Genomic DNA, 12,871 nt, shown 5'->3' on the forward strand with positions numbered 1-12,871 from the left:
CTAATGAGGGTAAACATCGATTCGAGTGAAAGTTCAAGAGTGCACCCTTTTGTTGATCACTTATCTGAATTTGATGATTAAGTTTCAACTATTGTACAATATTATTAGCGGTGATTATGTCATCGTTAATACCCTAAAAAATGATAGAACATTTTCCCTCTATTACCACTTTGTGTCGTAGCTAATTGTTTTTATCGCCGCTAAAGTTCGTCATCTACATCAGATCCTTTCGACTTCATTTTCGACTTTATTTCCAGAATACACGATAACCCTCATTCTCTTCGTTCTCCTCGGCGATTTTGACCGAAGAACTACCTATGACGATCTCATACGCGTCAGTTAAACCACCATGCTACTAGTTACCACCGAATTAGAATTATCGACGATGTATTAAGGTATAATGACGGCGAAATCGAGCATCACTGGCGACGCTTTGCTTTCCTCCTTCCTCATTTCTCTTTCTCTATCTCTTGTATCTAAGATTTCCAGTTTAATGGTGGTAATTTCTTATTTTAGTGCATACCACCGTCGTCACTGCCTTCTCTCTTTTGTTGTTGTTCTTCGACGACCTACACCACCACAACACCGACGACTTAGGTGTTTCTCCTAACTCCTTTCTATTTCTCTTTCTTTTTTGAGATAAATGTCAAGATTAGTTGCAAAAAGTCTTTTGATTTTAGAAATACCACATTTACCAACAAATCTTTTATACATTAAAATACTTTGATTTATAAAACATTTTCTATCAATTGGTCCTATTTATAAAATATAGTCCTCAAATATTCTCATTTCATTTACAAATACATTTGTAAAGATATTCCTTTAGGTATTACAACCGATAAAATAAATCATAGTAAAGATGGTTGTTTACATCATGGAAGATACACGTAGTTTCTATACACTGGCTCTCTGTTATCCGTCTCAACTTAGCTCTCTAACTATATCCCAATACCTAGAATACATGGCATTTCAAACAAAATGCGTAAGACAAAAATTGTTTCATGAGCTACATGGGTTTAGACACAAAATAATTCGATACAACTATAATTTGACATGCACGTATAAACAAAATGCAAAGCATGTATACGTGTCCTCACTTATTGCAAATTGTTAGGAACCTTGTTTGATTTGATATTTCAATTGCTATTTTTTAGTGATTGCATTAGTACCATTGATGGTCATCAGGGATTGCATCCCTATTTTTTTAGTGATTGCATAAAGTCCAAGCCATAAAGATTGAAGATATGATCTGTATGTGTCAAGGATTGCTAAAAGATTAGGTTACCACAACAAAAGACTCCTATTTTTGTAGGGGATTGCATTTCCATGTTTATCTATCCTATATGTTAGGATAGATCTTTAGGTCTTCTGTTATACATATCGATACCCCATTGTGTAAGGTGTTATCAATCATGAGTGTGTACGTAATCACGTTTGTTCTCTAAATTACTTCTTGACTATTGAAACCTTTTAATCGTTAATATTTTGGTTTAAGTATTGTTATTGTTCATATCCATATTATTGCTTGTTGAATCTCTTGTTTTGGGACCAACAACTGGTATCAGAACAATGTTTAGATCTTCTAAACAATCCTCACAATGGATTCAACAAGTTCATCTTTGTTATCCTCCTTTCGATCAAGTTTTGTGAACAAATGTCTTACCTTTGATGAAAATAATTTCTCAATATGGTTAAGCAAAACCATGATGGTTATCGAAATCATGGATGTTTTTATGTATGAAATTCAAAAAGATGGTCCCTTTGTTTCTACAAGGACTATCGTGGAGATAGGAAAAGAGCCTGTCACTATCTGAGTCGCTATTTATCAGTGGAAGAAGATGAAAAAAAAGGCAATCTTGATGTTCGTTCTAAAGCTGCTATATGTGGTGCCCTTCCTTATTATATTTATCAAATTGTTGAAAACTGCTTTTCCAAAAAGGAGATTATTACTACTCTTAAAGTCACATATGAAGGTATTAATGAAGTGAAAAACAACTTGAAAAAATCTCTCATTCGTAAGTATGAGTATTTTTTTGCTTATAAAAAGGAGTCTCTCACAAATTCCTTCAATAGATTTAATATTCTAATTAATGACTTGAGAAACTTTAGTATCACAAAAGATAATGACATGTTCGTTCACAAATTTCCTGATTCTCTTGATGATAATTATGAGCATCATGTTGATATACTGATGAGAATTATGTGTGGTAGTCCATTCGTTTCTAGATAGAGAATCAGTGCTATGAGTGAACTGTCAAAATTATTGCTTGTGCATATGCATGGGATTCTTGATGTTAGAGGCGGTTATGATTAGGAAGTTTCCGAGATCTCCATCTGAGATTCAGAATCTCTTTGAGTTTGCTTGGTCTTTATCAAGAATATCATCTTGTGTTATGTTATACATTGCAAGGGTCAGGAATGCTATGTATCTGGTTGAGCTGATTTGAGTATAGGTATGTTTGCAATGTATGTTGGTGGTAGTTAAATCCATAAGTTGGGGAGGACTGGATATTCTACTTGTAGTATCATTGATATGTTAGATTTTATGGTTTAAGAAGAATAGGTCATAGGGATCTGTGGTTCGGGTTTGCGAGACTTTGGTTCAAGATTTGGTCAAGTCGAGGGTGCAGAGCAAGTTGCCATCAAATGTATGTGCTCAAGAATGCATGAATTGTCTTAGTGGTAGGAAGTTGTTGGAAAAGGAGCTCGTTGTAGCCAATGATTCCTTTCGGGATGCTGATAAAAAGATCAAGAGGTGTTTGGGTCACTCAAGTTGAGTATCGGTTATTGAGGGATTTGTTAGCTCATTATATAGATTGTTATTGATAATCTAGGTTGGGCAGTTGTTGATCGATAATCAACTTCAGAGTTAGGTATGTTTAGTTCCACATGGGTTTTGTTTAGTAGTGTATTTGATCAGTGGGTTAGTTTTCAATGCATTCTCGATCGTTGGCCATTTCGTTCATCGTTAATGGTTGAGGTTCTTCGAAAGTTTCTAGTTGTATCAGTGGAAGTTCAATGGATGCGTTAACTTATCATCAAAATATGTACATTATACCTTTTAGTTTCTGGGTATGGGTACCCTCAATTGTTGGTTATGGAAGTATTGTTCCTAGTGGGATCTTGTTTGGAAATTGTCCATGGTTATTGGGAGTTCGGACATTGGAGTGATATTGTTTAGTTTTTCACGTGTGACTTTGGATCGATGCAGAATCCAATTTGGCAAGTCATTTTGATATGTGTATATTTAGCTATATATTTAGTATAGATTTTTACCATTTATTAGCTAATTATTTACATATTATGGACAAAAGGTACTGAATAGTGTTCAAATTGTATTTGCAGTCCAAAAGAGAAGCTCAGATGCAAAAGGAAGCAGGAGATACGATCGAAAGCTTGGGAACTAAAGAAAGAAGAAAAAATGCCAAAACCTGAAGCTACTCGACGAGTAGGGACGTCTACTCGACGAGTACATACGGAGATTTGCAAAGCTACACGTGGAGTCCTTGTCATATACGGATTCCTCAAGGGGACTCGTCGAGTCGGTTGTCTACTCGACGAGTAGCCCCTGTTTTGGGATATCTATAAGTAGAAGCCATAAATCCGAATTGATTCTCTCTCTCTTTCTGGCTTTTAGGAAGGATACTTGGCGACTAAGGAGACTGCTGGAGATCTGAAGAACGTGAGAAGAACCCTAATCCTCAATTCTAAGAAGAATAAGGCAACTTAGGTTTAATTTTCCACTTTACCTTTGAATAGAACTATGTCTAGATTGTTTAAATTTGTTTTTGAGCTTGTTTCTACTACAATTATGAACTAAAACCTTTAACTTCTATTTAGGGTAGATGATTTTGTGAATATGAGTTGATTTTATGGTTAGGATTAATTTTAATTGGTGATATTGTTTTGTTAAGCTTGTTAAAGAACCTCATATATTAATAACAACTATTTTCTGTTAATAAATCAGTAACTAAATTGTATGAACATCTCTTAGTTATTAATTTCATATGATTTATGTGACCAAATAGTTACATGTCTAGGAATACCGAATGTGAAACTAGAATTAACTAGAAGATAGGTAAGTTAATATGTGAGCTTATGTGATACACCATCAACAAGAGGTTAATTGAATCACCAATTCAATTAACCATTACAAGTCTTACTTAACCCGAATTAACTAACTAGAGAACTTATTGATTTAGACAACTGACCACTGCTTGAATTAATCTGTTTTCTAAGGATTAGCAATAACGAACGTGAACCTAATCATCTCAATCGGTAGTCAATGAAAAGTTAATCCGATATATTTACCATAAAATCAACCATAGGATCAATTGATTCGAACCTAAAAAGAAGCCCTTTTATCATTGAATTTAGTTGCAATTTAATTGTTTAGCTGTTAGTTGCTTAGTTTAGTGTTAGTTAAGTTTTAATTAAGTTTCTATTCTTGTAAAACTAGAGAAACCCCTTCTACTTTAATATTTGTTTTAGATAATATTAGTAATTAGTTTAATTTCCGTTCCCTGAGTTCGATACCCTACTTATTCAACTATACCACAATCGATAGGTCCACTGCCTTTGTGTGTTTAATTCATAATGAAAGAGTAGGATAAAACTAGTTGGTTTCACACACATCAAGTTTTTGGCGCCGTTGCCGGGGAACGGTTTTCAAAAATTAATTCTAATTTCAAGTATTATCGACCCTTTGTGTGAGATTAATCTTGCACAAAGTTCCTGCTTTAGTAGTCTAGGCATTAGGTTTAGTTTTAATTTATTTAATTAGTTAGAACTTTTTGTTAATTTTTTTCAGTTTTAGCGTTGAACTCGCTGAGTGCACTTGAAGCTACTTGGCGAGTCCATCGTTGAAACCCAGTTTCGTTTCATTTTATGTTTGTTCTTTTTACGCGTGTTTTCTGTTTTGTTTACAGTTCGTTTATGAACAAGGGAGGAGGTACACCTTTGATCCCACCGCTTGAAGATCTGGAAGCAACCTTGAAGAAAAACAAAGGCAAGAACATAGGAGAAACCGCAACATCGAAGAATTTACCTTTGAAGAATCTAAAAGCTGTTTTTGGCAAGAAAAAAGAGCAAGAAAGTAGGAGAATCCAACTTCTCTTCAGTGGCGGACGAAGACCCGAAGAAGGGGGACACCGAGTATGAAACCGAAAGGGACGAATCCGAATCCGAGGAAGAAAGCGACTTTAGAGGGGAACCTGTTAACACCATGGCAAACATTGATGAAGTTCCCATGTGCAAATGGAAGAAGAGGATACGTGACGATACCGGACCGGGGCTCGTGCAACACGTGATTCCCATGACAGCTACTTTCGAACTCAAAGGCCACATACTAGCTCAACTTAAGGAATTTCCCTTCTACGGGAAAGATCACGAAGACGCTTACAAGCACTTAGACGAGGTCAACGATGTAGTCGATTACTTAAATGTTCCGAATGTGCCTCGTGAAGCCGTTTTGATTCGTATGCTTCCCATAACATTCAAAGGAGCTGCGAAATATTGGCTCAAATCACTCCCTCCCAGATCCATCACTACATGGACCAAGATGAAAGAAGAATTCATTGACCAGTTTTTTCCTCGTTCGAAGATAGCCAAGTTGAAGAAATCCATTTCCAAATTTGAACAACAAGCCGGAGAGTCACTTTATGAGGCTTGGGAGAGATACAAGGGCCTACTAAGGAACTGCCCACATCATGATCTAAACAGTCAACAAGAAGTCTCCATTTTCTATGATGAAGTCAATGTAAAAACTAAGCAGCTCCTTGACTCACAAGGACCTCTCACAAAGAAGGCACCCCTGGTGATCAAAGAACTAATTGAAGAATTCTCTAAGCACTCTAGAGAATATCATAACCCTAGGAATGACTTGACTCGAGGGGCGGTAAATTATATCACTGATGACATGGTAGCAATGATGGCAAAATTGGAAAGCATGGACCGAATAATGACTAAGATGGACCAATCCATCCATGCTATTAGAGAGGGATGTGAAAATTGTAGAGGGCCCCACCTTACAAAGGACTGTGATCTTGATGAGAATGGAAACCGGAAGGTACAAGTGTGCTATTCAAGTGGTGATAGGTTTGATGACAATTGGCGGAAACCAAAGAAAGAATGGCTACCATATGACAGTACAAAAAGAAAAATGAAGAGAAGTATAAGCAAAAGGAGAGAGGCTATTACCAAAAGGAGGAACCGGTACATGAAAAGAAATCAGATTTGGAAGACATGCTTAGAAGATTCGTGGCCGCATCCGAGAAAAGACACAATGATACTAATGCTACACTTAAAGATTAACAAAATATGTTGAGAGAACGTCAACTTAGGATGAAAGATCAACAAGCCTTGCTTAGGAATCAACAAGCATCTATCTTCAACATAGAAAAGCAGCTACGGCAACTTGCACAACAAGTGAATGAGAGAAGACCGGGTGGACTTCCTAGTAACACCGAAAGTAACCCGAAAGGTGCACATATAAATATTGTGACAACTAGGAGTGGGAAGATTATAACCCCTCTGACTCCTATTCAGCAAGAAGATCCTAAACTGGTGCAAGAGGATAAAGAAGAACATGAAGAATCACAGAAACCCGACTCGACTTGCCGAGTCGACGATATGGACTCGACGAGTCCCCCACTTGAACAGAAAAGCCAGCCTCCTGTTAAGCCATATCGGCCTCCACTTCCCTTTCTGGCTCGAGCTAGACAAGAAAAAAAAGAAGTTGACTACAAGAAGTTTCTAGAACATATAAAGGCTCTCCAGATTAATATGCCATTCATAGAGGCGGTTGCACAAATGCCGAAGTGTGCAAAATTCCTCAAGGAGCTTCTAACCAATAGAAAGAAGATGGAAGAGGTACGTGAATAAAGTGGTCCTAAATGAGAATTGTTCAGCTACCATGTTGAACAAACTACCTAAGAAAAAAGGTGATCCGGGAAGCTTAACATTGCCTTGCCAATTTGGAAACTTTGCTACCATTTATGCATTGGCTGATTCACGGGCAAGTGTAAATCTCATGCCATACTCGTTTTTCAAGAAATTAGATCATCCGGAGCCAAGTCCAATTCGAATGGTGATTCACCTAGCAAATAAAATGGTTACATTCCCAAGAGGAATATGTGAAGATCTATTAGTGAAGGTTGATAAGTTCTTGTTTCCTGCGGACTTCATAGTTTTAGACATGGAAGCGGATCCTCAAGTCCCGATAATACTTGGAAGACCTTTTCTTAATACCACAAGTGCTATAGTTGATATGAGAGATTCTAAACTTACCCTTTGGGTAGGAGACGAATCAACCACTTTTGGGGTTGACCAAGCCATGAAACATCCAAGGAGTAGTGATGACACAACATTTTCGGTTGACATGTTGGAAGAATTAATGGAGGAATGGGACGAAGACGAGTCAAACAAATCCACCGTCACACATGAAGAAGAATTTGATGCAGAAAAAGACATGTTGGAAATAAAAAGACTGCTCGAGGAAGCTGAGTATAATGATCTAATCAGAAGTGCAGAACACCCGACTCTCCGAGTAGCCTCGGCCGACTCGATGAGTCCATCCGAAGAAACCCGATCAGTCATGGATGTTGCCAAGGGCTCGACGAGTCCCCTCACTGGACTTGACGTGTTCAACATTCAGAAAACAAAAACTGAACTTAAGGCACTACCAAATCACTTAGAGTACGCGTTTCTTGAAGATGGACAACAAAAACCTGTAATTATAGCTGTTGATTTGGCCAAACATGAGAAAGAAAGTCTTATGGGAGTATTGAGGAAGAGGCAAGGTGCTATAGCATGGAAGATCACCGACATTAAGGGAATTAGTCCAGCTTATTGTTCCCATAAGATTAACTTAGAAGATGGAGCTAAACCTGTAGTTCAACGCCAAAGAAGACGTAACCCGAACATGCAAGAAGTTGTAAAAAAAGAGGTGGTTAAACTATGCGATGCCAGAATCATTTACTCAATCTCCGATAGCCCGTGGGTGAGCCCGGTGCAAGTAGTACCAAAAAAAGGAGGCATGACGGTGGTGGTCAATGAATATAACGAATTAATTCCAACAAGAACAGTAATCGGGTGGCGAGTTTGCATAGATTATAGGAAGCTAAATGATGCCACGTGTAAGGAACACTTTCCTTTACCCTTTATGGATCAAATGCTTGAAAGACTCTCCGACCATTTATACTATTGTTTTCTTGATGGGTTTTCAGGGTATTTTCAAATTCCAATAGACCCCCAAGACCAAGATAAGACCACTTTTACATGCCCGAGTGGAACATTTGCATATAGACGCATGCCTTTTGGGTTATGCAATGCACCAGCCACTTTCCAAAGGTATACGATGGCCATCTTTCATGATATGATAGAAAAGTTTATGGAGGTCTTCATGGATGATTTCTCGATATTCGGGTCATCTTTTGAAGATTGCTTATCTAATTTTGACTTGATGCTAGCTAGATGTGAGAAGACAAACCTTGTCCTTAATTAGGAAAAGTGCCACTTCATGGGGAAAGAAGGAATTGTATTGGGTCACAAAGTTTCATGGAAAGGGATAGAATTGGATAGAGCAAAAGTGGACACAATAGCTAAGCTACCCCCTCCAAGTAATGTAAAAGGGGTAAGGAGTTTTCTTGGCCATGCGGGATTTTATCGACGCTTCATCAAAGATTTTTCGAAGATTACTAGGCCTTTGACTCAATTACTATTGAAGGATGCCCCATTTGATTTCTCCAAGGAATTTCATGAAGCATTTCATTTGTTAAAGGAAAGATTAACCACTACTCCAATCATGATAGCACCAAATTGGAATCTTCCTTTCGAGCTAATGTGTGATGCAAGTGATTATGTTGTGGGAGACGTTTTGGGAAAAAGAGTTGACAAGCATTTTCAGCCGATCTACTATGCAAGCAAGACATTAAACCCAACTCAAGAGAACTACACTACTACCGAGAAGGAGCTACTAGTTGTGGTATACGCTTTTGATAAGTTTTGCCCTTATTTGGTATTATCCAGGACTATAGTTTTTACTGACCATTCGGCCCTAAAGTATCTTTTTACTAAACAATATGCTAAGCCCTGATTGATACGTTGGGTCTTACTTTTGCAAGAGTTTGACATTGAAATACGCGATAAAAAGGGAATGGAAAACATAGCGGCCGACCATTTGTCAAGATTAGATAACTCGCATTTGGAGGAGCTGGAAGAAAACAAGATTGGAGACGATTTTCCCGATGAATACCTTTTAGTAGTATCCGGGGAATTGCCATGGTTTGCGGATATAGCTAACTACTTAGCATGTAACGTCCCAAAATTCAATACTAAAAATTTCTTTTAATAAAGCATTACTTAAAGTAAAATCATCAATTCCAAACATAATCAGAGTATTAATTTCCAAAATACATATCCGTTATCAGAGTAAAACATTCCCAGGCTATCTAGTCTATGGTGTGTGCCATGCGATCACCCCGAGCTCTTCCCTCCGCTACCGGAAGTAGCTGAAACCAAAACTGAAAACCGTAAGCACGAAGCTTAGTGAGTTCCCTACCCTACCACATACCATGCATAACCACATACTGGGCCACGCCCGCTATCCTGGGCTTCGCTCCCTACCTCATGCCTCGCAGGATACAACGGCCCCACCGCTCTAGGCCCCGCCTGGCTTCGAGCCCCGCTCGGATACATATATGTTTCACTTAAGCCTCGCCTGTCATAGGGCCTCGCCCACTAACATATAATAGCACGTAAACATATCACAACACATAAGCTAAACACATACTAACGGATCTTGTCCAAAGGCCTCGCCTATCCTGGGCCTCGCCCTTATCCTGCTACTGATGGGTCATGGAACCCCGTCCATGCTCCTATCGATAGTGAGATACGGACCCAGCCCACACTCACTCTTTCCCTAACTTGGGCCTCGCCCCTGATCTGTTGCTAATGAGATGTGGAACACCATCCACACTCTGCTATTGGTGAGATACGGGACCTCGCCCACACTCACCTCCCTACCAGGCACATACAAGTATCACACAGACAACAAGTATAAACTATCAAATATACCATTCCTTGGGCACCCGCCCGCTATCATTGGACCTCGTCCCGAATATCATACTAGCATAGTGTGCCTAGGGCTAACCCCTGGGTCTTCTTACTAATAACTACATGGGCCGGCATTGTGGCCATAGACCCGTTCACACAAAAAGGAAACTCACATGCACTGGCTGAACTTGCTGATGATCCCACTAGCTGCTGCCCGACAACTCTCTAAACTCCTGCTCCACTAGCTCCCCGAGCTACCAATATCAATGCAACACTTAGTCTAACTGGCCCCCGAAAGACAACCAAGTCAACTCCGTTCAAAGTCAAAGTCCTGGTCAAGGTCAAACCTACTCGCCGAGTCACCCTACTGACTCGCCGAGTTCATATATTCAGAGTCCTTCCAATCACAACTCGAATCGCCGAGTCAATCCATGACTCGCCGAGTCTGCCGATTCCCGAGTCCTGACCTTCCCAACTCACCGGGTCTCCACTCGACTCACCGATTCGAGTCTCAACTCGAAGGGTTTGGGGGTTTTGTGACTTGACTCGCCGAGTCCAAGACAACCTTCAACAAACTCGCCGAGCTGTTCTTCCAACTCGCCGAGTTGTTCATCCCACTCGTCGAGTTCCTCCTAATCTTCATGCTACTCGCCGAGTCCATTCAGATATTCATACATGCATAGGACTTTTGAGTCATGCATGGACTCCAAACTGTAGATCTAACCTTCCCAAGCCTATTCCTCACGTAAAGTTGCAAACTTTACATGTAGAGAAGGATATCTAGGCTAAATACACCATAAACTAGGGTTTAAGGCAAAGCGGATCCATAATCAACTAAAGGGAAGATACTTTATACTTCTCAAGACCAAAATATGCTCAGATCCGAAGTAGCAACTTCAGAACTGGCTTCTAACTCAAATTGATACTAACCATGGCTAAAAAGCCCCAAAACTCACACATAGATCTAGGTGCAAAGGAGTCCAAGAACTAGTTTATTACCTCCAAATGTTCAGAAATATCTTCCCAATCCCAGATCTATAGCCCCTTCTTGCACCTCCAAGATCCTTTTTCCTTCTCCAAGCTTTAATGCACTCTTCAAGGAAATAATTGGCTCAACAATGGATATGGCGGCTAGGGTTTGGTGTTCTGGGTTAGAGAGGCAGTAAAGGAATCCTAGGGAAGAGAATAAGGCACTTAAATAGGCTCCAAGTCCCGAATTTAGGGTCTTCCTCATACAGACCAGACTCGACGAGTCTCCTTCGCCGACTCGCCGAGTCGGTCACTTACTCCTTGACCCGGATCCCGCTCGGACTCGCCGAGTTCCTCCTTGGACTCGACGAGTCGTCCCTTGAACTTAAGGTTTCCTTTCCTTTCTTGGCCTTCCTGACTTTGGGTGTTACATAGCAACCAATAACATTCCAAAAGACTTGACCCGCCAACAAAAGAAGATATTCTTTTCAAAAATTAAGTACTACTTTTGGGATGAGTCGTATCTCTTCCGAAACTGCGCAGACAGAATGATAAGAAGATGTGTTTTTGGGAAGGAAAGTCGAGAAATCTTGGCACACTATCACAGCGGGCCCGCCGGAGGACATCATGGAGCACACTACACAACTAGGAAAATTTTTGATATTGGGTTTTATTAGCCCAAAATTTTTAAAGATGCTGCTCAATTTGTCAAAGAATGTGATTCGTGCCAACGAGCGGGGGAATATATCATCCCAAAATGAAATGCCCCAACATTGTATTCAAATTTGTGAAATATTTGATGTGTGGAGGATTGATTTTATGGAACCTTTCCTAATGTCCAAAGGGAATAAATACATCTTGGTGGCGGTCAATTACATGTCTAAATGGGCGAAGGCACAAGCATCACCAACTAATAATGCTCGGGTGGTGGTGCGATTTCTAAAGAAGTTATTCTCAAGATTTGGAGTTCCTAAAGCTCTTATTAGTGACCGGGGCACTCACTTTGCAAATGATCAATTAGCCAAAGTGTTGAAAAAATATGGGGTACATCATAGGTTCTCCACATCTTATCATCCACAAACTAGTGGGCAAAATGAGGTGAAGAATAGAACGTTAATTTTTTTTAGAAAGATTGGTTTGAGGAAATCGAAAGGAATGGTTGGATAAATTAGATGATGCACTTTGGGCCTTTTGAACAGCTTTCAAGACACCTATTGGTACTACACCATATAGGCTAGTTTATGGAAAGAACTGCCACTTAGTGGTAGAAATTGAGCATAAAGTTTTTTGGGTTCTAAAGATATGCAATTCTGATTTGGCTGAACTTCGAGTCAACCGGTTGATGCAAATGAATGCCCTTGAAGAGCTTAGAAATAAGGCCTACACTAGTTCCTTGATATACAAAGAAAAGACAGAGAATTGGCATGACAAAAGATTAAAGGGTAATAAGGACTTTCATGAAGAACAAAAAGTGTTACTCTTTAATTCGAGGTTCAAAATTTTCCCGGGAGAGCAAAAGACACGATGGGATGGTCCATTTATAGTGAAGCAAGGTTTTCCACATGGAGCTATTGAGCTTATATCAAGAGACGGACCTCCTTTCAAGGTTAATGGTCATAGAGTGAAGAGATATGAAGAAGGAATTCCAAGAGAATAATGTCTTGAATAAGGGTTGCTTCTGGGAGGAACTACAGAAACTTAAGGTGGGAAGGAGTCCAACAAATGACTTCTTAAAAAGAAGCGCTTCTGGGAGGCAACCAGAGTTTAGAGTTTGCTTTCTTTTTCCTTTATTTTTCATTTTTATTTTTGTTGTTTTTCTTAGGATATGCTTTTATCATTCTTCTTCTGA

General features: G+C 39.4%; 2 protein-coding genes and 1 non-coding gene across 3 annotated transcripts; 2 read left to right on the top strand and 1 right to left on the bottom strand.

Annotated features, from left to right (window-relative positions):
• The first annotated feature begins 400 nt into the window (after positions 1 to 400).
• Positions 401 to 6,882, top strand: LOC145098139 (uncharacterized). The gene is made up of 4 exons (XM_079035811.1): positions 401 to 499; positions 4,929 to 4,951; positions 5,080 to 6,213; positions 6,327 to 6,882. Exons 1-4 carry the CDS (start codon positions 401 to 403, stop codon positions 6,880 to 6,882), a joined length of 1,812 nt encoding a protein of 603 aa, XP_078891937.1.
• On the bottom strand, positions 5,609 to 5,715 carry LOC145103621 (small nucleolar RNA R71). The gene has a single exon (XR_013706703.1). It is a non-coding gene; the product is annotated as a small nucleolar RNA R71 (small nucleolar RNA).
• A 1,636-nt stretch (positions 6,883 to 8,518) lies between the features above and the next one.
• Positions 8,519 to 12,679, top strand: LOC145098140 (uncharacterized). The gene is made up of 4 exons (XM_079035812.1): positions 8,519 to 9,016; positions 9,152 to 9,282; positions 11,832 to 12,157; positions 12,222 to 12,679. Exons 1-4 carry the CDS (start codon positions 8,519 to 8,521, stop codon positions 12,677 to 12,679), a joined length of 1,413 nt encoding a protein of 470 aa, XP_078891938.1.
• Positions 12,680 to 12,871: the final 192 nt, after the last annotated feature.

Source organism: Lactuca serriola, chromosome 4 (assembly GCF_051521515.1).
Source record: "Lactuca serriola cultivar US96UC23 chromosome 4, Lser_US96UC23_V15, whole genome shotgun sequence".
NCBI lineage: Eukaryota > Viridiplantae > Streptophyta > Magnoliopsida > Asterales > Asteraceae > Lactuca > Lactuca serriola.

What these genes read in the sequence shown, in the direction of transcription:
- LOC145098140 (XM_079035812.1), top strand. Translation starts at nt 8,519, where the DNA reads ATGGGGAAAGAAGGAATTGTATTGGGTCACAAAGTTTCATGGAAAGGG. An exon ending in ATAAGTTTTGCCCTTATTTG is followed by an intron (nt 9,017 to 9,151) that starts GTATTATCCAGG and finishes CGCGATAAAAAG; the next exon opens with GGAATGGAAAACATAGCGGC. An exon ending in GTATCCGGGGAATTGCCATG is followed by an intron (nt 9,283 to 11,831) that starts GTTTGCGGATAT and finishes TGATGTGTGGAG; the next exon opens with GATTGATTTTATGGAACCTT.
- LOC145098139 (XM_079035811.1), top strand. Translation starts at nt 401, where the DNA reads ATGACGGCGAAATCGAGCATCACTGGCGACGCTTTGCTTTCCTCCTTC. An exon ending in GTTTATGAACAAGGGAGGAG is followed by an intron (nt 4,952 to 5,079) that starts GTACACCTTTGA and finishes GTTTTTGGCAAG; the next exon opens with AAAAAAGAGCAAGAAAGTAG. An exon ending in ATTACCAAAAGGAGGAACCG is followed by an intron (nt 6,214 to 6,326) that starts GTACATGAAAAG and finishes AAATATGTTGAG; the next exon opens with AGAACGTCAACTTAGGATGA.